We start from the raw sequence: 22,134 nt of genomic DNA on the forward strand, positions 1-22,134 counted from the left end.
GACGGGGGGGGAGAAAACTACTCATTTCTTAATTTCTTATCAGTCTTATCTTTTGGCTCTCAACCTGGAGAGAACAAGCAAGACCCAGAGAAGCAATAGTCAACAGCCAGGGAAGTCATCCAGGTTGACTGGGCATGGTGTAACACGCCTTCAATCCCAGACTCAGGAGGCAGAGGCAGGTAGGGCCACAGTGTCCAGAACAGCCAGGGCTACATAGTGACCCTTACTGGCCAGCAGATCTACAGGAGAAAATGAAACAGGTACCATCCCCAAAGAACAGTGAGCATCAGACACCTGCACACAAGACTGGCACTCCATACCAAGGCATTCAGTTTCTTCAAGTGAGGCAGAGAATGATCACTAAGACTGTTCAGAAGGGAAGTGAGAGGCACACACAGTGTCAGTGCTGAGGACAGGGTCTGGACAGCAAACCAAGACATCTGGCAAAGCGACCTATTTTCCCTCTTCCTCCTCCTCTTTCTCCTTTATTCTTTGAGACAGTATCTATGCAGTGCAGGCTGGTCTCAAACTCATGACCTTACTGCCTCAGCAGCTCAAGCAGCCCAAGTGCTGAAATGACAAGCTCACCACCACAGCTGCCATAACCTATTTCTTTTTTTTTTTTTTTTTTCCTTTTTCCTTCAAGACAGGGTTTCTCTGTAGCTTTGGAGCCTGTCCTGGAACTAGCTCTTGTAGACCAGGCTGGCCTGAACTCACAGAGATCTGCTTGCCTCTGCCTCCCGAGTGCCAGGATTAAAGGCATGCACAACCTTACCCAGCATTCATAACCTATTTCTTACAAAGGCACATCCAGAACATAAAAACTTGTCTGCAAGTCAACATCCTCAAGCCAGGAAAGAACTGCTGCCTTCAATTTCCCTCCCCCCCCCCCCCCCCAGAAAGATGAAAAACAGTTTGGCACTGAACGCCGGGATCCAGATGAGGCAGGGGACAGTCTACGACTCGCGGAGTAGGGGAGCCAAGGAGTCCCCACCTCTCATCCTCCTTGAATAGAGAGAAGAGGTGGCAGCATTCAGACTGACCTATGGACTGGGCGCTGTGACAGGTGGAGAGAGAGCAGGAGCCGGAGGGTCAGTGTGAGCGGAGGCACCAGGCTCTGAATTTCAAGTGGAGCTGCCGCAGGAGGCGGACACCTCAGCCCACAGCTGAGCTGGGCTGGGCTCTGACTCTTTCAGCAGCTCCGCCCCCACCCTCCACAGAAGCACTTGCGAAATCCCTCTCTGCCTGTCACGGGTCAGTCAGTATTCCAGCTTGAGGACTTTACCCTCCTGTCCCCACTCCTGGTCACTGCTCTTTCGGATGAAACCAGAGGTCAGCAAAGACGATAAAGGGTTTTCAGCTCCACACACCCCACCATGCATTCCAGGCCTCGCCGTGGAGGGCAGTGTTCCTTCCCACTCCACCTTAGCACGAATAAATATTTAATTTGTTGAAAAGAGATGGGAGCCTCTCAAAGTGAACAAAACTAAATGTAACTGCCCACACAAGCACACATTCTTCCTAGAGAGAAGCAAAAAACTGAGCAGGAAAGGGAAGAGCAGCAAACCAGACACATGGGGCAGTCCGCGCAGCTCCGTCTCTTCCTCCCCACCTTGTGGTTTAGCCAGATAGGAGTGGGGACCAATGCCTGACCCTGGCATCTGACTACCTCGTTTCGCGGGGCCTAACTTCTCCTCCAGGGAGATCTAAATTCCTAGCCTTGGGCTATCCCGTCACATTTAGTAGGATGTTTTCTCATTAGAACCTCTAGAGGGTTAAGGATACGGAGGACTGGCTGAGGGCCTGCAGGGTGGGTGGAGCCTCTCTCCTGGACTCCGAGAGCAGAGGAATGTCTAGTGCCTTTCTTATCCCTACAAAGAAGGTAAGAGCTAGGGGCTGGGGGTGGGGCAAGTGGGTATCACAGAAACGGCTGAGGGAAAGAAAGCACTAGAACAACACACCAGCCCTCCTCCACCCTGTGAGTGGAGTGGTGTGTAACTAGGGGGTGCGGGCCAGTGGGGGCTGCATGCTGGGCTTCAAGCGTGCTGTGATCAGAGTCCCTGCTGTCCAGAACAGCAGAGAAGCTGACCCAGATCCAGCAGGGAGGGGAAGGGGCTGGAGTTTCCAGCCAGTCTCTTACACATCTCCCCAGAACCAGTCTGCTCCCTGCTGCACCCCAGGCGGCACTGGCACCAGCTCACCAAGACAAGCATCCATAAACATCAGGCCGAGGAAAGGCAACATTCAGCCCCCTCGTCCCTAAGGGTAGATGGAGTCTTGATTACACCTGCAGCTTTTCCACTCACAAAAATTATGCCACCTGCACACACAGAGAGATACGGTGTATGTGTTCATCTACTGGTCTCCCACTCTGCACACCTGCCTCAGACACAGATACCACGCTGGAGAGGGGCCAGTGCGGCAGGGATTTCACAGGCATTGTCTGACTCCCAAATGGAGCAGGTTCAACCTGGCTCCAGCCTCTCCCCAGCAGATGAAAAGGGTGGGAGACAGGTGCCAATGGAGCTTGCAGGCCCAGAGGGATGGAAGGGATAAGTGTAGCTAGCCTGTAAGAAAAACTGCTCAGACTCAATGGATAACAGTCCTAGTGATTCTGTTTGCAGAGAGATTAAAAAAGAGAGGGTCCCACGGGCTCTGGGGTCTGAAGGAGGTTGGAGTAATCTTTCTTGTTGAAAACTTTCCTTCCAGGGAGCATCAGCTGCTCATGGACTTCTCTCTAGCAGGTGAAAAACAATGGGCGAAGTCAAAAGGTGTGTCTCTGCTTCAGGATACTACTACTGCACCAGCCCAAAAATATGGGTCAGATTCTGGCAAAGATGGGGGTGTGAGGTGGCAACCATGCGACCCCAGGCTTCATGTGGCCTAGAGCTTGTCTGAGAAGTTCACAAACTCCACCCCCAACCCAAACTCGTTATAAGAGTGTGGCCCCCAGAGACAGGGAGAAGCCAGCAGGTTTAAGCAGCAGCTGAGTGTGGATGGGTGACGGAAAGGGACAGTATGGGGTCACTCTGCCTGTGGCCAGAGGCCAGAGGGAAAGTGCCCTCTCTCCGGGGCAAAACTCGGCCGGAGGCCCAGTGAGGTGAAAGAGGTATGGGGCAGGAATGGAGACAAGGACAAATTCACACACACACACACAAACACACACACACATACATACGCACACACAAACACACACACATATAAACACACGCACGTGCGCGCACACATCTTAGAAAGTAAGTACTGTGTGGCCAGAACCAGGAACCTAAGAAGCAGTGTTGCAGCCCAATCCTTACCCTCAAGGGCCCCATCACAAGTGCCATCAACAAACTTGAAGCTAGCCACCTCGGTTCTGGGATGGGAAGTGGCTTCTTTCCCCAGCTCTAACATAAACAGAAGTAATTGCCTGCAGGAGGCCTTCCCTAATTCAGTTCTCCGGGAAGACCGCCTCACTCCAGACCTCACGATGCTTACAACTCCCTGACTGCCGAGGCTGGCAACTCAAATAACTGAGATCTGGTTCGGATGCCAGGAGCGCGTCTGAGGCACAGGAACACTCCCAAGCTCATGCCAACGATGAATGTCACGCACCTGCCCTAGCAAACTAGCTCCAGGGCCTCTGAGCCTGTAATTAGCAAGTTGCCACCCGTAAAGCTAGTTTCACCAGCTGCTCCCAGAGCTGGCCACGCACACCCCATAACGGTACAGGAATCTTAGCCCTTTGGGGCCAGGACAGAGCAAGTCTTACTCCTTCCTGTTTCCCGTTCGGCACATGGACGCTCTTAACCTCTCTTCTGGGATGGGCAAAAGGGGCCCAGCAGCAGTGGCTGAGGCGGCGGCGGCCACAGCAGCAGCACCAGGGGCCGCCACCGCTCTTCCCGGGCCTCTCTGCACTCAGGCCCCGGGACGCACGCGGCCCCCCAGGAGGTTCTCGCACCAAAGGTCGGCGTCTTTGGCTCGGGTCCTGGGCGAGCGCCGGGCTCCGGCCCTTACCTGTTGCCCCGCAGGCCTTCTCCCCGCCAAGGCCCCGGCCCGGCCCGGCGCGCTCGCTCCCGCAGTGCTGGGCCCTCCCTCCGGCAGGCCGGCCGCCATGAGCCGGTGGAGTCCCCGGCGCCTTCGAGCTGCGCCCCGAGCCCCCGCGCCTGCCGCCTCCTCGCGGCCCCCACGGCCCCCGCGCACGGCGCACGAACTCACTCGGTGGCCGGTGCAGAGCTGGCCGGCCCGGGCGCCGCTGCTCCGTCTCCTCTCCGAGCGCCCGGCCCGTGCGCACTGGCTGGGCCGGGTCCTCTCCTCCCCCTTCCGCCGCCCGCGGCTCCCTCCCTCCTTCCTCCTCTGCCCGCCGAACCCCGGCGAGCCCAGGCCGAGCCCAGCCGAGGAGGGAAGGCCCCGCGTGCGCCGAGCCGAGCTGGCCGTGGGCCGCGCCTGGGCGGGACCAGAGTCCCGGAACCCCGCGCTGCGCCTGTGGAGCCTCGGAGCCCCGACGGGGCGGGTAGCTCCCGCGCTGGCGGCCGCCCGGGTCTCTGGGTGGCGCGGAGGCGGCCCACCGGGAAGGGGCCCCCAGGCGCCTGAGGACACGGCTCACAGCCGGCTGCCTCTGCCCCACCCCGCGGCCCAGCTGCGGTCGACGGCCTCAGCCCGGCGTGCAGCCCTCAGTTCCTCCCGGGTTGGGGTTGGTTGCCACAGTTCCCGCGCCTGGCCGCGGGGGAGGAATGGCGCAGCCGGGAGCCCCGTCCAGGTCCACCCGGTGAAAGCCCTGCACAGACCCCGAGGCTCCTGGCGGGGAGACCCGCAGTACCCCAGCCCTGCTGTTCGGAGCCCGAACGGAGTTGCTCTCAACTTTTAGTAAAGTGTGCTTCCGTCTCCAGTCGACACTCCATGCTTAGCCGTGATCAGTGTCAAACCAGTTATCCCATAAGTGGCCCCATAAAATTCGTGCTCCAAGGAGAGAGCGGCCTTGACTCCCATTGTGGACAGAACCTGAGTAAGTTGTACTTGAGGGCCTATTTACAGGGAGACCTGCAGCTTCTTCCATGTAAAAAATATTTTTAAAACTATCTGGCCACGCCAGGCAGAGGCAGGTAGATAGAGCTCCGTGAGTTCGAGGCCAGCCTGGTACACAGAGAAACCCTGTCCTGAAAACCCAAAACAAACAAACAAACAAACAAACCTACCTGGCCAGGTTTGGTGGCTCATCCCCAAGCAAGGTCCCAGCTTTTGGGAGACTGAAGCAGAAGTATCATTTTTCACCTTAACGAAACGGTATATTTTAAAAATATGTATTTATTTTATTTTATTGTTTGAATGTTTTGCATGTATGTACATGTACCATGCACACCCCGTGCCGACGGAGTTCAGCAGAGGGCACCAGATTCCCTAGCACTGGAGTTAGATACAGTGTGAGCAGCCATGTGAGTGCTGGGACCAAACCTGCTTCTCTGCAAGAATAAGTGCTCTTTACTGCTGAGCCTTCCCTCCGGCCCGCGAAAGAGCATTTTTATGTCATCGCCAAGCCTGTGGCAGCGGCTTGCTTCACAGTGTATACAGCCAAGCACCAGTACTTTCCAGTTGCCATAGACAGAGGTGTGGCCGCACGACTCTCTCTTGGGAGTCGGCTTCTGGATCTTGGGTGGGTGTAAAGAGGCCTTAGATGACATCCAACCATCCACATGCTTGCTGCGGGGGAAACCCCAGCACGGATTATACACCCCAAGAGCGTGACTGTCTTCTTCGCTCTGCGGGGTCCCCGCGCTCTGCTCTCCCTTCAGTGCTCTTGCCAGAATCTTCTGCCACACAGCCTTGCCGTTTTCCAAGAGAGTTCTTGTGACTGCTCTCTGGGCCCCAGCTAGCCCTCTCCAGCCCAGCCACACCGATGGAGGGACTGTCCCTCTTCTTTCAGTTTATGACTTCTTTTCTTGGGGTTTTGTTTGGTTGGTTTTTGTTTTTGTTTTTTTAATACCTTGCTTTCCTCTGGTCCCCACCAGATTATTTTTTTATTCTATGTGTAATGTTGTTTTGCCTGCATGCATGTCTGTGTACCATGTGCATACAGTGCCCTTGAAGGTTAGAAGTGTGTTTTATATTTTATGTGTGTGTGTAAATTGGTGTTGTGAGCCACCATGTGGGTACTGGGAACTGAACCCAGGCCCTCTGCAAAAGCAACAAGTCGGGCTGGAGAGATGGCTCAGTGGATAAGAGGACTGGCTGCTCTTCCAAAGGTCCTGAGTTCAATTCCCAGCAACCACATGGTGGCTCACAACCATCTGTAATGAGATTTGGCTCCCTCCTCTGGCTTGCGGGCATACATGGAGGCAGAATGTTGTATACATAATAAATAAAATTTAAAAAAAAAAAAGAAAAAAGAGAAGAACATTAAAAAAAAAAAAAGCAACAAGTCCTCGTAATCCCTGAGCCAACTCTCCAGTCCCCCGGATATTTTTTTTTTGAGATAGTAGCTCACTATGTAGCCACGCCTGGTTTCAAACTCAAAGCCAGTTCTCCTGAGTTCTAGATTGGCAGGTGTGAACTATCACGCTCAGCTCCCCCAGACTTTCCAAATGGTTCCTCTGCATAAGTGAAGTGAAGTTTAAAGGAAAGAGAGAGAGAAGGAAGGGGAAAAACAGTGGGGAGCTTTGTGGGCAAAAGCCGGATAATGAGAGCCTGAGAAATGGAGATAAGAAGGTGGACAAAGAGAAGGGGAAAGAAGAGAAACTTGGCCTCGGCCAGCGGCACCAGGATGATGTCCCCACACCCCTCCCCTGGGTAGACCAGGAGATTAGAATCACCACGCCTTTCCAGCATGTCCCCCGCCCTCAGATGGCATTGCCATGCCCACAATGCCCCAAGTGTGCCCTGCTTGCGGTGACTCACTTCCTCTGAATAGGCTGCTGAGGTGTCCCAAGGCAGTCAAAAGGCCATGGGGCCAGAGTTTAGGTATCTGACAGGCTTCTGGGAAGACAGATAACATGGACCCTAATGGCAAAAAGATTTTCTAACTGCAGCCGGCCTATAGAACACAGAATCCTGCCCATCATAGTGACACACTATCAATCCCAGCAGCGGTATAACATAGAAAGTTCTGGAACAGCCAGAGCTAAAACCCCGTTGTGTGTGTGTGTGTGTTATATGTATTTTTGTATTTTTATACATTGCATATATATATAACATATAACACTAAAACCCTATTTTGTGTGTGTTATATGTATTTTTATACATTGCATATATATACACATATATAGCATATAACACACACACAAGCTCACGGAAGCCCACCCGAGTTGAGTATGGAGTCAAACAGGGCTGGTACATGGGGACTGGTGTGAGGGCCTCGTGGTTAAAGGCAAGAGCTGCCAGGCCTCGTAACCTGAGTGGAAGTCCGAAGAGCCACATGGTAGGATGGAATAATTCCTACAGTTGTCATCTAACTTCTACAGGCATGCTGTGGTGCACAAGGCCACACATGTACACAAGACAGACGACAGACAGGCAGACAGACGGATAATAAATATGCAGGGTCCTAAAAGAGAAGAAGAAAGAAAGAAAAGCAAAATGGGGGCAGGGAGTCGGAAGCCGAGGCACTGGGCAGCAGCACAGCTATGCCCTAGTGTTCCACAAGGGACACCCAGGTCACCTGTTCCTCATCAATAGTCTACCTGGACTCTGGTTGGAAGTCCCTGGGTGTGGGAAGTCCCTGCCCTCCTCAAGTCTGTAATGAAGGTGCAGGGTGAATCCTCACTGAGCGGTCCTCTAAGTGTGCAGTCCTAAATTTAGAGCATGGGCCTTGAAGGCAGTCAGTCTGTCCCGGTGTTAAACAAGACCAGACCAGACTGAGAGCGGCGAAATCCCCCCAAGTTTCAGCAGAACTCTGTGAATGCAGCACATACAGCCTGAACACTCGCAGGAAGGCTGTGCTTCGGCCATGTGTGACTGGGTTTCTGTGTGACATCTACGAATTTAGAGTTCAACTCGCAGGTTCTGGCCGGGAGTCCCTTGGGAAGCGTTGGCCAGGGCAAACAGGCGCCCTTACCCCTCCCTCCCTTTCACCGTGACTTGTAGCCAGAATCGATTCTGAAGAGTCAGAAGGCGGGCCGTGTGGTCACCCCATCTGCCTGTCGTGAGTAGTTATCTCGCTGGGGCTCCTTACCTTAGCTGCCACCAAGTCCGCCCAGATCCCAGTGTTCTCGAGAAGCTGTTCTTCTGACAAGTGGATTATAAGAGCCCATTGATAGGCTCAGGTGGAGCAAGGGGCAGCAAGTGACCCCAGGTGATTTATTAAGAATACTCTCAGTGGTTGCTGGTGCCCTCTTGTGGCACTCCTGGGGAATGGCAGGAAAGAACTTAAGCCTGCCAGGATTGGATTTTACAGAAAGAAGCAACTGTTACTAGTATAAATAAGATTGTAACAGTTCTTGTTGCCATATGTTAGCATTTGACATGCATACTTAGTGCTCCGTGACCAGCACTTTTCTCAGGATTTTATATGTATTTGCTAGGATCGAACCTGGGCCTCATCCTTGAGAGGCAATGGCTCTGCCGCTGACCTACACCTCCATCTCAATACCTATTATCTAATTCTCGCAGCAATCTATAACATAAAAACTCTTTTTAAAGATTTATTTCATGTGTATGAGTGTTCCACCTGCATGTCTGTGAGCACACCATGCGTGCTTGGTGCCTGGAGAGGCCAGAAGAAGGCATCAAATCTCCTGGCGCTGGGTGCTAGGGACCGAACCCAGGTCCTCTGCAAGAGAAGCAAGTCTTAACTGCTAAGCCAGCTCTCTCCAGTCTCTTGTTTCTCCTTCTGTGTATATGAGAGAGATTTTGTGTTTTTCAGTGCTGGGGTTGGAACCAGGGACTCGGCTTCTTATTCAGCCTGGTTTTGTTTTTAAAGCGTTATTTTAGTCAAGTGGCGGTCGCACACCTTTAATCTCAGCATGTGGGAGGCAGAGGCAGGAGGATCTCTGTGAGTTTGAGGCCAGCCTGGTCTACATAGCAAGTTCCAGGAAAGCCAGGACTACATAGAAAGACCCTGTCTTTAAAAAAACAAAAACACTTTTTTTATTTTATATGTGTGTTTCAACTACGTATATAGCTGTGCACCATGTACTCGCAGAGCCCAAAGAGGCAAGAAGGGGGCATGGGGTCCCCCAGAACTGGAGTTACAGAAATCCTAAACTGCCCTTGGGTGTTGGGTATTGAACCCTAATCCTCTTCAAGAGCAGCCAGTGCTCTTACCTGCTGAGCCAGCTCTACAGCCTGCCCCCAGGCTTCGTTCTGAGAATAAGGAAACAGCCGGGACAGTCGGGCACCTGTCCAGCTTCGTCACCATTGTCTGCGAAGTCAGAATTCTGTCCTTGAGGGGTCTAGACCTGCAGCTTTCAACTTAGCCACAGTGTAAAGATTAAGCCCTATGGGGGGGGGGGTGTTAGGCAGAGCACAGGCTATCCTATTAGAATTAGTAGAATTTCAGATAAACAATAAATAACTTGTCAGTAGAAATAATCACATTAAATATTTGGGTCATACTTTACCAGCAAATCATTCATTGTTTATCTGAACTAACTTAAGTGGAAGTGGTATATATTTTTATTTATTTAATCTAACACCCCTAATTTGCAAGGTGATTTTTTTTTTATTTTCGAGACAGGGTTTCTCCGTAGCTTTTTGGTTCCTGTCCTGGAACTAGCTCTTATAGACCAGGCTGGCCTCGAACTCACAGAGATCCGCCTGCCTCTGCCTCCTGAGTGCTGGGATTAAAGGTGTGCGCCACCACCACCCGGCTGCAAGGTGATTTTATACTTACATAGATTGCCTCATTTATTCCTCCCAAAGGAACCTATTCTCAGACACAACAACTTCTCCTCCTCTGCCCTACAGTTTCTCCCGTCCTTCCCATTTAGAGATGATGAAGTGTCTAGCGCAGATTATAAAAAAGTGGCAGACTGGGGGTGATGGCTCACACCTGGAAATCTCAGCACTTGAAGCTGAGGCAGGAGAATTGTGAGCTCAAGGCCAGCCTGGGCTATACAAAAAAAAAAAAAAAAAAAACAACACCACACCTTCCCTGAAACAAGCAGAAACAAAAGCGGTGGGGCGAGAGCGACCTGACTTTGGAAATCAGTGCTAGAGGAGAGGACTGCTTCCCTGGGGTCCCCTCAGCTCCACACAGGCTGGCCACAGGCACAGTAAAGAGAATCCTAAGGATCCAGGAGTGGGGGTGGCGCACACCTTTAATCCCAGCACTCAGGAAGCAGAAGCAGGTGGATCTCTGTGAATTTAAGACCAGCTTAGTCTACAAGGTGAGTTCCAGGACAACCAGGGCTACACAGAGAAATCCTGTCTCAAAAAAAAATTAATTAGTTAATTAAAAATTGGAGATTGCTGGGCTGCTGCGCTGGTGACACACACCTTTAATCCCAGCACTGAGCAGGCAGGGGCCAGGCTTAGTCTATATAGCGAGTTCCAGGACAGCCCAGACTATGTAGAGAGACCCTGTCTCAAAATAAATAAATAAATAATAAGCAAATAAAATAAAACTTAGAGATTGACTGTGCCGGCTGGAGAGATGGCTCAGAGGTTAAGAGGTCCTGCGTTCAACTCCCAGTAACCACACAGTGGCTCACCTCCATCTATAATGAATGAGATCTGGCGCCCTCTCCTGGTGTGCAGGCATACACGCAGGCAGACCATTATACATAATAAATAAATAAATCTTTAAAAAAAGCAAACAAACGAAAAAGAGATTGACTCTGATTCTAAAATTGGAGTATGTTCTCCACTTGAGTGAGGACCAAAGCCAGCATATGACCACCATAATGGAACTTCGTTACCGGAGTCCCCAAGCTTGTTCTCTGTGTGGAATAGCAGTGACTATGTTGTGGCCCTCTCCTTCCGGGGTTCTGGGAGATCAAGGAAGACCATTCCTGGCCCAGGACTGCAGGCAAGAAAAAGACGGCTCCCCAAGTCTTAAGGGGTCAGCCCCGAGGTTTAGCCGCTTAGGGTCCCCGAGGCTACGAGGGACTGAGCGCCTGCCGCTGTGTGCTACCTCAGGTAGCACCCTGGGATTGCATCACCCTGAAGCCTAAACAGCCAGGGAACACTGGCAGCTAAAAGGCAACAGGAGGAAACTGAAATCCGGGCCCTGGGATCCTCCTCCATCTGCTGGCTGCCTTTGGGAGCGCGGTTCTCCCACGGTGCCGGTCTGCAGGGAACACCCTCTGCGTTTTTCTCTCTTGACTCTGCATCTGCCTTCATCTGATTACCTGTGCGCCCTTCCTTACTCACAGATATAAACAATTCCTTTGCCTCCCCACCCGTGCTGGCTGGCTTTCCGAAGGCATAATCACAGGAAATTCTGGGCTGGGACCCCCTGTAGGGTGCAGGCTGGGGTGCCCTGATGGTATGTGTCCCAACAGGTTTTTCTCTATCAACCTTAAAATCAGCCTGGAGCCTGCCTGACCTACATTCCCCTTAACTCCCCCTCACCTTACCCCCAGGGAGCTGGAGCCAGTGGTAGAGCCAGGTTAGAAGCAAGACTCAAGAGGCTAGGTTTCTGTGGTCCCAACCTGGCCCCGTAGGGAAAGCAAGGCACAAAGCCTCCTGTGTCCTCCGCTGAGCCTGAGAAGCTGAGTGGAGTTCACTTGCGTGGGTTAAGGGCCAGTTCCTGGGAGGAGAGATGCTAGGCAGGGAGGTGTTTGCTGGTAGACCCTGTACAGCCTGGTCCTCTCCCACGTCTGGGAGGGGCCGAGTCAGAGACAACAGCTGGGCTGGTCTGCAGGAGAGGTCATCTGACTGGCTGCTCAGTCTGGGCTCCTCACTCCTCCACTTCACCAGCAGGCTACCCGGGAGCTAGTGCCCACACAGGCAAGCCACCAGGCCACAACACCCACCTCACCTCCAGCTCCTTCTGGGTAAGTCCTGGAACTGAGCCCTTATCTGGGGGAGGGAGAACTTACTGATTGAGGGAGGACTGGTGTGCTCCTAGAGTGTCTAGTCTATGCCCAGGTACCCATGTTCCTACACGGACAGAGACAACAACCCGGATTCCACCTGCTGACCTAAAGACCCCACCTGGGGGGAAGGGCAGCAGGCAGGAAGCAGCTCTACAGGTAGGGGTTGGAGTTCACCTGTGGGGAGCTGACCAGGAGCTGTCTCCCCCTCTCCTCTGTACCCATCATTATTGCCACCTCACCTCAGCAGTTGGAGAATCCAGGCCAGGGAAGGCAGGGACCTGACCTTCAGAAGGGGGCACCATCTCAGACTGAGGGTTCAGGGGCTTTGGGGGTGGGAAACCGTTGGTAAGCGCTGGTTCCAGCAGCCTCCCCAGCCAGTACTGGCTTGGGAAGGAAGGGGGAAGGTAGGCGGTTCCTGTCGCCCTGATCTTCCATCCTTACACCTGCTCACAAAGAAGTTCGATATTCTGATATTCATTCGTTTATTTTCTGCAACAAAGGAAAGGGATGGACTGAGAGTCCGGGCCCCAGATGGGAGGCCATCCACAGGCCCAAGTGGGACGATCCCCTCAGCTAACTCCCATTTCCTTCCACAGGGAAGCCAGCTGAACCATGTCTGTAAGCAGTGGACCAATCGAAGCATCCCTGACCCAGGAGATCCTCAGCTCGCTGGGCCTTGCCAACAAGGTACGGGCTGTTGGGACTTCAGAAATGCATGTGTGTATTCCGCGGTGCTGTGATTGCTCTTGCCTTACAGTCGACCAATCAGTGCTCTACCACTGAGCCACAAAATCCAGCCCCAACAATCAAGTTTAACGTGTCCTCTCAGGGGCCAGGAGATGTTGGGGAGGAGGAAAGTAGAGATAGCTCAGTGGGGTGAATGCCTTGATGACATGAGTTTGGTCCCCAGGACCCCATGGAAGCAGATAACATCCTTAGGAGGCCTCAGAAGGTCCTCTGACCTCCCATGCACCCACAATAAATGAAGAAGATGGGAGGAGGAGGGCAGGCTCCCCCCTCATGATGCTACCTTCTCATGCTCTTGCAGACAGCAGCTTGGGGGACTCTGGGCACCCTCAGGACTTTCTTGAGCTTCAGTGTGGACAAGGATGTTCAGAAGCTGCTGAAGGCCATTACAGGCCAAGGTAAGCTCCTGCCCTTGGTGTTTAAGGGCTGCCTTTCACTGTGGATCTGATTTTTTTTATTTTATTTTGAGATAGGGTCTCATTTGTAACACCAGCTAGCCTGGAGTCACTATGGAGACCAGGCTGGCCTCCAAATCATATCCGTCTGCATCTGCTTTCCAAGTGTTGGAATTGAGGGTGTGCATACCACACATAACAGGGTCTCACCCCTATCTCAGGATGACTTCAAACTTGCGGTCATCCTCCGCAAGTTTCCTATGTGCTGGGATTACAGGCAAGAGGCCCGCTGCAGGTCTGCCTTTCTCTCTCTCTGTCTCTCTTACAAATTTATTATTTATTATTTTATTTTATATGTATGTATGTTTAGCCTCTATGTAGGTCTCTGCACATGCAAGCCTGGTGCCCACAGAGGCCAGAGGAGGGGTTCAGAGCCCCTGGAACTAGAGTTTCAGATGGCTGGGAGTCACCATGAGGGAACTGTGCTTGGGAATTGAACTAGGGTCTCCTGGAAGAACAGTTGGTGTTCTGTGCCGCCACCACACACTTATTAAATAATAAATGTTTTAAAAGAATCTTTTTTGTTTTGTTTTGTTTTGATACAGGTTTCTCTGTGTAACCCTAGCTGTCCCGGAACTCTCTCTGTAGACCAGGCTGGCTTCGAACTCACAGTACTACCTTCCTCTGCAATCCCAAGTGCTGGGATTAAAAGGCATATGCCACCACTACCTGGCTTTTAGAAAACTATTTTTAAGAAACCAGGAAAGCGGAGTTAGTGATATTCTGGGGGTACTGGCGATAAGATATCGATGCTAGCGTGTCCAGTTCTGTGGCAGTGTGTCAGACCCCACTGCCACCTCCCCCGTGTGAGGTCAGGTTCATTCTTTCCATTCTCTCACACACGAGGAAACTGGACTCCGAGAGAGACTGAAAAGCTTGCCCAAGATCATGGAGTTTATAACAGGATTTTAAGGCAAATTAATGGGCCTCACCCCAGAAACCCTTTTAAAATTTTTTATTTCATTTATGGTTTTATTTTCTTCCCTTCCTTTTTTTTTAAGATTTATTTATTTATTATGTATACAGTATTCTCAGTACTCTGCCTGCAGGCCAGAAGAGGGCACAGATCTCATTACAGGTGGTTGTGAGCCACCATGTGGTTGCTGGGAATTGAACTCAGGACCTTTAGAAGAGCAGCCAGTGCTCTTAACCGCTGAGCCATCTCTCCAGCCCCCCTTCCTCTTTTTAAACCACCATACTAGGCCACTTTTGCCTGAATTAGGATTTGAGTCAGAAGCCAGATGGAGGCGCACACCTTTAATCCCAGCACTTGGAAGGCAGAGGCAGGCGGATCTCTGTGAGTTCTAGACCAGCGTGGTCTACAGAGTGAGTTCCAGGACAGGCTCCAAAGCTACAGAGAAACCCTGTCTCAAAAAAACAAACAAACCAAAAAAGGGTGTTCGTGTGTGTCTGTATGCCTGTTTTTAATTCCGGCACAGTGGCTGCACTTAACCTCCTGCTGTTTCAGCCAGCAGTTTCCACTCCACAGTTACCAGCCTGCTTCAAGGCAGTGGCCTGGCCACTCAGACCAAAGCCTGGCAGGCTTCTGTTGTCATTGCCGCTAAAGGCAGCTTTAACTAAATCACTATTATTTTATTTATAAATAAAACTCGAGATTCAAAGGCTGGGGTGGAAACCAACTAGCTCAGAGAGGCTGGGCTCACCTCTCTTTGCTGGTGCACCCCCAAAGCATGTTCTTTCTGCCCTCCCCCAAAAGAAGCCTTACCACTCAAACCCCCCCCTGCTACTTCCTGTGTCTCTATCCCCCATGCCCTCTGATGCTCTATGATTACTTTCTGTCAACTAGTTGCAAACTCAGCCCCCTGACCCAAGGTTAATTTTATTTAATTAATGAAAATGTCAACTCAGGGTTCACAATGTGATGAAATAGCCACAACATACAAAATAGTATGTGCTCTTTTATTTTATTTTATTTTATTTTTTGAGACAGGGTTTCTCTGTGTAAAAGCCCTAGCTGCCCTGGAACTAGCTCTGTAGACCAGGCTGGCCTCAAACTCAGAGAGATCCACCTGCCTCTGCCTTCCGAGTGCTGGGATTAAAGGTGTGCGCCACCACCTACCGGCAACAGTCCATATTTATAACCTCTGGGCCATCTCTCCAGCCCTCTGAATGTTTTTGGTATTTTCTTTGCATCTTCTCTGAGAACAAATTGAAGCAGGGACGACATAGCCCTGGTCTTCCCTTCCCTACTCTTAATTCTCTTCCTGTGAACTCCCTGGCGGCAGCCTGGTTTTGTCTCTTGGTTCAGGTGTGGACCACAGCACCATTGTGGATGTCCTGACCAATCGGAGCCGAGAGCAAAGACAGCTCATTTCTCGAGCCTTCCAGGAGCGTACCAAACAGGTGGGGCCACTGCCTTTCCAGGAGCTATGGGCAGGGTGGAGGAGGTGGGATCAGACCCAGCCGTGGCCAGCCCCATCCTCCGGGCTAATCAGGGACTTGGTGGCCAGGCCTCTGATAAAAATCAGATTGCCATGATTCTGGGGCCTTCCTGGACCCATGTCTCTGTCTGTCTGTCTGTCTGTCTGGGGCCCACTTATGCAGGACCTCCTGAAGTCCTTGCAGGCAGCACTGTCTGGCGACCTGGAGAAAATTGTGGTGGCTCTCCTACGGCCTGCAGCCCAGTCTGATGCCCAGGAATTGAGGACAGCCTTGAAGGTACCAGGGGGGGACAGTTGCTGGGTTGTCTGAAGAACAAGGACACCAACTGAGAAAGGAAGGACAGCTGACTAACACTGACCTCTCCAGAGAGTGGGCCTAGCAGCCCCTCAACCCTCTTGTGACCCAGATGGAGAAGGGGATGGCGCCTGCTCTCCAACCCTGTCTGCCATCTCGCTGGGCTAATGACATGCCCCAGGGTCAAGTGGTCTCACAATCTCTTGTAGGCCTCAGGTTCTGCTGGAGATGTAGCCTTGGAAATCCTGGCCACCCGAGCAGCACCCCGACTGCAGGAGTGCCTGGCAGTATATAAACATGGTAAGAATGTGTGAGGGATCCCCAAGAACTGAAGAGGGGTCCCCAAGAGCTGAAAAGGGGTCCCCAAGAGCTGAAGGTATCATGACAATCACTCCACCCCTACGGTGCTTACAGATCTGGGACCCTGGCTGACCAAATTCTATTCCCTTAAGGTCTCTGCTCCCGGCACCCCCCACACTACTCCAGTGCCTCAGTCTCCCCAGGGGAAAGAGCCCTATGTGGTCATTAAAGAAAGAGAAACAATGATTAACTTAGTCTGGAGCCCTAGGGCCAGGTTCCCAGTGGTGACATTAGGCGCCCACAGTCCCAGAGGTCCCTTGTTACCTTCCCACCCCCTTGCTGCTGCCTGGGGGACAGGTGGTGACCCGAAGTCCTGCCGTCACCCATCAGACCCTGCCTCGCCTACTAATTTGTGAGCCTCTTTCCCCACCCTCATCTCACCCCATCGTGGTCACAGTCCCTGTTTCTCCTCGGTTCTCAGTCAGTGCTGGTCTGTGTCCTTAACCCTCGACCTCCATCACCCCTCTTGGTTCTGTTTGCATCTTTCTTTTCCACCCTTTCTTTCCATTTTTCCCCTGTTCTGGGACATCATAGTTTCCTGTGGATGAAATATTTTGAATTCATGATCTTCATGCCTCAGCCCCAAGTGCTGGGCCTGCATGGCTGACACTTTTTGTTTTCTCTTCCTTCCTCCCTTCTTTCCATCCTTCTTCCTGTACTAGAGATTGAGCCCGGGGTTCCTGCACATGCTAGTCACACTCTTCCACAGTCTTCACTGTTGGTCTTCCCGCTCCTGCTCACTCTCAGCCCCATACTCTACCTCACACATCACTTCCTAAACGCCGGTGGGGGCTAGGCCCTAACCAGCTTCATAATCTGGGCTTCCCTGTCTCTAGTGACTTCTGGTTGCCTAGCGATGGGTGGGATTCCCAGTGGGAGGGTTTGGAGATGAAGCCACTTGCAGTACTCACAGCCTAGGAACGTTTTCAGAGTGGCTGTGATGGCACCCATGGCTTCCATCCTGGGCACAATCCATCAGCAAGGCACTCTGCAGAGGAGATGGATGGGTGGCTAGGGGGCTGGAGTTGACAGCTCAGCAGCTGAGAGCATAAGGGGACCTGAGCTTGGTTCCCAGCACCCACAAGAATGGCTCACAGCCCTCTGCAGCCCCAGCTCCAAGTGTACCTCTAGTCTCCTGGGCACCCCCCCCCATACACATAAATAAAAACATGAAATCTTTGGGGGAAAAAAAAAGGAAGGAGAACTGTTAGGGCCTGTTGGCCAGGCACTTGACAAGTCCTAAAGCTACCTACCCTGGGAAAATTCAGGAGTCAAAAGGCTCCTGCCTCTGCCCCAGATTTCCAGGTGGAGGCTGAGGAAGATATCAGAACCGAGACCAATGGCATCTTGCAGGACCTGCTTCTGGCCCTGAGCAAGGTAAGGCTTGGCCTGCGAGGGAAGGGACTGGGCAGGGAGCTCTGCTGTCCTGTGAGCAGGATGTCTGGACAACTGCCCTTCCATGAAACCTCCTGAGAACAGTGTCTCCTCTTAGGGGGGCCGTGAGAGCTACTCTGGAGTCATTGACTACAACCTGGAAGAACAAGATGTCCAGGTGAGCAAAAGGACTTGTGTTTGTACAGACTCCTCCTGGGCCCCGTCCCTGGGCCCAGATCCTGTGTACCCATCTGTGCTCCAATCCTGTTGCTGCCTTCTTTGCCTCTGCCCAATCTCATCTGCTGGCGATTCTCCTCCTGCGGGCACTGGATCAAGCAAGCCTTAGCCCTCATCGTGGGGATCAGATTCTTGTGAGAGCAGCTGAGTTGAGCCCCTTTCTTAATCTTCTGTTTTGTTTTTTGAGACAGGGTTTCTCTGTAGATTTGAAGCCTGTCCTGGAACTTGCTCTGTAAACCACGCTGGCCTCCACAACTCAGAGAGGATTAAGTTCCAGCCTCTCAAGTGCAACGCCACCGCCACCACCCGGCAATCCTGCCTCTTTTTGTTATTGTTTATTTTTCTTTGAGTCAGGGTCTCTCCTAGAACTCCTAATGTAGACCAGGCTAACCTCCATTGCAGAGATCCTCCTGCCTCTGCACTATCCTTTTCCACCCTCTGTCCCATTTCCTTCACCACAGTAGATTTTCTGGGTACATCAAAACCATGGCTTCCAGGCTCCAAACTGTGATCCTACCTTACTCTTCACTGATTCCTTCTCTTCCCTAGGCACTCCAGCAGACCGGAGGATCCAGTACAGCAGGTCAATGGGTCCTGATCTTTACACAACGCAGCCCTGAACACCTCATCCGAGGTACCCAAGCTTCCTTATCCCCACCCAGCTTGCTCTACTGATGAGTGTGACAGCCAGTGGTGGGGTCACCCTTCCTGTGGTAACAGCCCCACACACCAGTTTACCTTTCTAACTACTCCCTACACATTCCAAAGTGTTTGATCAATACCGGAGATGCACTGGGCAAGAATTAGAGGATGCTGTCCGCAGCTGTTTCCACGGAGATGCTCAGCGGGCTCTGCTCAGCCTGGGTAAGCGTCTACTCAAGATGTATGAGGGATTTTTGCTGGGATGGGAAGCTGCGGCCCTAGACGTGGCTCTCCTCTCTCACCTTTGCTTCTAGCTTCCATAATGAGAAACACAGCGCTGTACTTCGCTGACAAACTTCACCAAGCCCTTCAGGTAAGAGGCACACTGCTTCCTGTCCTGCCCTTCAGACCCAAGCCCGGTGGAACCCCCTAGCTACTGTGTTCCCCGAGTTTACAGACTGCCTTGTCGCAGGCAGGGGAGTGAGTTCTGGTTAGCACTACATGAGTTACCCACAAGGCACTAAAGTTTAAGTCTATCTTAATGTCTATGTACCAAAGCCAGATGAGCCTGCTTTGTTGTCAGAGGGGAAGGTGGTAACTGTCCCTGTGGTTCTCACCCTCCCTAATGTTGCAACCCTCATGCTGTGCTGACCCCAACCATAAAATTATTTCATTGGTACTTCACAAGTGTAATTTTGCTACTTTTATGAATCATAATGTAAATATCTGATATGCAGGGTATCTGATAATCGACCCCCTGTGAAAGGGTCCTCAGACCTCCAAAGGGGTCACAACCCACAGGTTGAGAACCATTGCTCTCTATAAAGAATAACTGCCGGGCATGGTGGTGAAAACCCTAAATCTCAGGGCTCAGGAGGCAGAAGCAGGAGCACTGTAAACCCCAGGTCAGCCAGGGCATCTGGGACTTTGGAGCTGTCTCTGACGCGTTACTCATGTTTCAACTGCCCTTCACAACTGCTCATTGTCCTTGTTCAAGTAGATGAAGATTATGAAGAACAAAGAGCAAATGTCCCAAGCACTCCGGGCCTCCTTTCTCCAGTTGGCTAGATTTATTTATTTATTTGGTTTTTCTGGACAAGGTTTCTCTGTGTAGCCCTGGCTGTCCTGAAATTATGCAGATAAGGCTGGCTCCTAACTCAGAGATCCGCCTGCCTCTGCCTCCCCCATGGCGGCTGGGATTAAAGGCGTGCGCCACCTTGCCCAACCACCTTGGCTGGATTTTATTCCTATTTATCCTCAAATTTGAGGGAAAGCTTGGTGGTAGAATGCATGCTGAACTTGCTCAAGGCCCCACCTGCCATCTCTGCAACTCTAGTAGATGCTGGTGAGCAGGCGTGGTGGTGCACGCCTTTAATCCCAGCACAGAGGAGGCAAATGCATCTACATAGGGAGTTCCAGAACAGCCTGGGCTACATTGTGTCTGCTGTATTATTTATCTAAAAAGTGGTCACTTTGACTTGAATTTGACAGACTCTAATAATTTTGATAGATGAACTAGGTCTCTGAGAATATATATATATATATATATATATATATATATATATATCTGAGAATATATCTGGGCAGTGGTGGCGCATGTCTTTAATCCACTGGGGAGGCAGAGGCTGGCAGATCCCTGAGTTTGAGGCCAGCCTGGCCTGTAGATCAAGTGCCAGAATGGCCAATACCACACAGAGAAACCGTGTCTTGAAAAACAATAAAAATAAAAAAGGAAGTGTAATATATGAAAGGTTGGAGTCACCACATTTCGGTGGACAGAGAAGCCTCAGCATCATGCCGCATTGATGACTGTTCTAGGACAGTCTATATACGCCCTTGCTCCGTCATTCAGAGATTTCCATCTTGACAACAGATTATTATGTACTTAACTGAGAAGGCTGGCTCATTACAATGAGTCAACACCAGGATCCCTTTGAAGACCTGGAATCCTGTTATCTGTCTCAGTTCCTGATATGAAAACAAATCCGTGGGCTACAAGTGGCTCACGGTGGAGCACTGACTTGCTGAGCCCATGAGGAACACACGTAAAAGGAAACACACATCTTAGTGTATTGAGATTTGGAGACCAGAATTCTTGGATATAAAAAGGTATTATTTTAGGAATCAGAGTAGCCAAAAGGGCATACACTTGTAATCCCAGAACCTGAAAAGAAAAAACAAGAGAGGATCGGCGGCGAGTTCAAGGCTTGTCAGGCGTGGTGGCCCACACCTTAAATCCAAACAGTGTAGAGGCAGAGGTGAATGGATGGATCTCCGTGAGTCCATGGTCAGTTTAGGGTACACGAGACGACACTGTCTCAAAAACATGGATCTGGAGAGATGGCTCAGTGGTTAAGAGTTTCTTGCTCTTCCGGGGGACCCAAACTTGATTCCTGGCACCCACGTCCAGCAGTTCATATCAGCTCCAGGGGCTATAAGACCCTCTTCTACCTCTGCAGGCATCTGCACACATGTCTCATACACTCACACACAAAAACATAGAAATATATCTTGGCTGAGCAGGGCAGCTAATACCTAAGTCCCAGCACTCTGTGTGAATTTGAGGCCAGTCCAAAGACACACACTGAATTCTTGTCTCAAAAAAAAAAAAAAAAGGCCCCAAGAAGCCTGAGGATATAGCTTAGTGGTAAGTAGCATGTTCAAGGCCCTGGATCTGATCCCCCAGTACTACCTTGCCTCCACTCCCTCCCCACCCAGGCCATTCACCCCCTGCCCTTAATGAGAGCACCCCTAATCACCTGCCGCAGGCTCCCCTATCTGTCTCTTTTCCAGGAAACTGAGCCTGATTTCCAGGTGCTGACCCGAGTCCTTGTCTCCCGGAGCGAGATCGATCTTCTGAGCATTCGGGCTGAGTTCAAGAAGAAATTTGGGAAGTCTCTGTATTCTTCTCTCCAGGTGAAAACTTAGCTCTCTCCTCTTCAAGACATGGTTTCTCTGTGTAGCCCTGGCTGTCCTAGAACTCATCCTATAGACCAGGCTGGCCTCGAACTCAGAGAGCCACCTGCCTCTGCCACCTCAACTGAAGTTGGCTATTTCTTAACCAGGAGCCCTGGTGTCCCAGCTCCCCTCCCCCCACCTTTCCTTTGGTTGAGTCTTGTCTAGACGATGAGGATGAGCTATTTCTTGGCACAAGGTAGGGAGGGTTACAAAGCTTAGAGAATGGTGGTGGTGATGAGTTCGTCTGACCCTGAGTCCCTCACCTGCAGGACACAGTGAGAGGGGATTGTCACTCAGCCCTCCTGGCCCTGTGCAGAGCCGAAGACATCTGAGACCTTGCGGACCCACCCTGACACAGCATTCAAGAATCTGGGGATTCCCATGTTTGGTTGAACACGTGGGAGACCCCCAACGAACACCATATACCCTAACTTCCTCTTGAGGCTGGTCCTCTAAATTTCTTTGATATCCTTGGATTTCCCTCATCTCTAGCCACATTTTGGGGAAGAGGAATAGGATGTCTTTGATAGTGTCTGCTCTAGGCATCAGTCCATACCACGGCCAGAACACCTCCCTGGCAGTTGAACCCTTTGCCAAATCCACTGTCTTTTTAAGTTTCCTGGTTAAAATTTGGGTGGGTCAGGACATGAGTCAGGAAGAGACCTTGGAGTTGGAGGTGTCTTTGAAGTGGATTTAGCCATTCCACAGGAATCCTG

The 22,134-nt window shown here is 51.5% G+C and overlaps 3 protein-coding genes across 7 annotated transcripts in view; 2 read left to right on the forward strand and 1 right to left on the reverse strand.

The window, feature by feature from the left end:
- Positions 1-4,341, reverse strand: part of Cers2 (ceramide synthase 2) — a 7,993-nt gene extending 3,652 nt beyond the window's left edge. For 2 of the 4 annotated variants that reach the window (XM_050124631.1, XM_050124627.1), the window contains exon 1: positions 4,195-4,341. The gene's annotated coding sequence lies outside the window, so the exon portion shown is untranslated. Of the gene's footprint in view, positions 1-1,043; positions 1,205-3,993; positions 4,141-4,194 lie in introns of those variants that run through there. The other 2 variants (XM_050124630.1, XM_050124628.1) reach the window with 2 other exon arrangements.
- LOC126490007 (translation initiation factor IF-2-like) lies at positions 3,773-4,843 on the forward strand. Its single transcript, XM_050124651.1, has one exon. The coding sequence runs from the start codon at positions 3,773-3,775 to the stop codon at positions 4,841-4,843; it is 1,071 nt and encodes a 356-aa protein (XP_049980608.1).
- Positions 4,844-11,755: 6,912 nt separating this feature from the next.
- On the forward strand, positions 11,756-21,860 carry Anxa9 (annexin A9). Of its 2 annotated transcripts, none has more exons than XM_050124575.1 (13): positions 11,756-11,906; positions 12,545-12,635; positions 12,997-13,093; positions 15,420-15,514; positions 15,716-15,829; positions 16,057-16,147; positions 17,505-17,584; positions 17,700-17,759; positions 18,368-18,452; positions 18,587-18,682; positions 18,775-18,833; positions 21,254-21,376; positions 21,688-21,860. In XM_050124575.1, the coding sequence occupies exons 2-13, from the start codon at positions 12,561-12,563 to the stop codon at positions 21,748-21,750; spliced, it is 1,038 nt and encodes a 345-aa protein (XP_049980532.1). In that variant the 5' UTR covers positions 11,756-11,906; positions 12,545-12,560; the 3' UTR covers positions 21,751-21,860. The 2 variants fall into 2 exon arrangements, with proteins under 2 accessions (XP_049980532.1, XP_049980533.1); XM_050124576.1 differs by lacking the exon at positions 11,756-11,906 and adding an exon at positions 11,963-12,104.
- Positions 21,861-22,134: the final 274 nt, after the last annotated feature.

Source organism: Alexandromys fortis, unplaced genomic scaffold (assembly GCF_014885135.2).
Source record: "Alexandromys fortis isolate MF-2015 unplaced genomic scaffold, M_Fortis_MF-2015_v1.1 scaffold_218, whole genome shotgun sequence".
NCBI lineage: Eukaryota > Metazoa > Chordata > Mammalia > Rodentia > Cricetidae > Alexandromys > Alexandromys fortis.

Excerpts from the sequence above, each read along its gene's own strand:
- LOC126490007 (XM_050124651.1), top strand. The coding sequence starts at position 3,773 with ATGGACGCTCTTAACCTCTCTTCTGGGATGGGCAAAAGGGGCCCAGCA.
- Anxa9 (XM_050124575.1), top strand. The coding sequence starts at position 12,561 with ATGTCTGTAAGCAGTGGACCAATCGAAGCATCCCTGACCCAGGAGATC. Across the intron at positions 18,683-18,774 it reads GCGGGCTCTGCTCAGCCTGG|CTTCCATAATGAGAAACACA; the intron begins GTAAGCGTCTAC and ends CTTTGCTTCTAG. Across the intron at positions 21,377-21,687 it reads CTCTGTATTCTTCTCTCCAG|GACACAGTGAGAGGGGATTG; the intron begins GTGAAAACTTAG and ends CCTCACCTGCAG.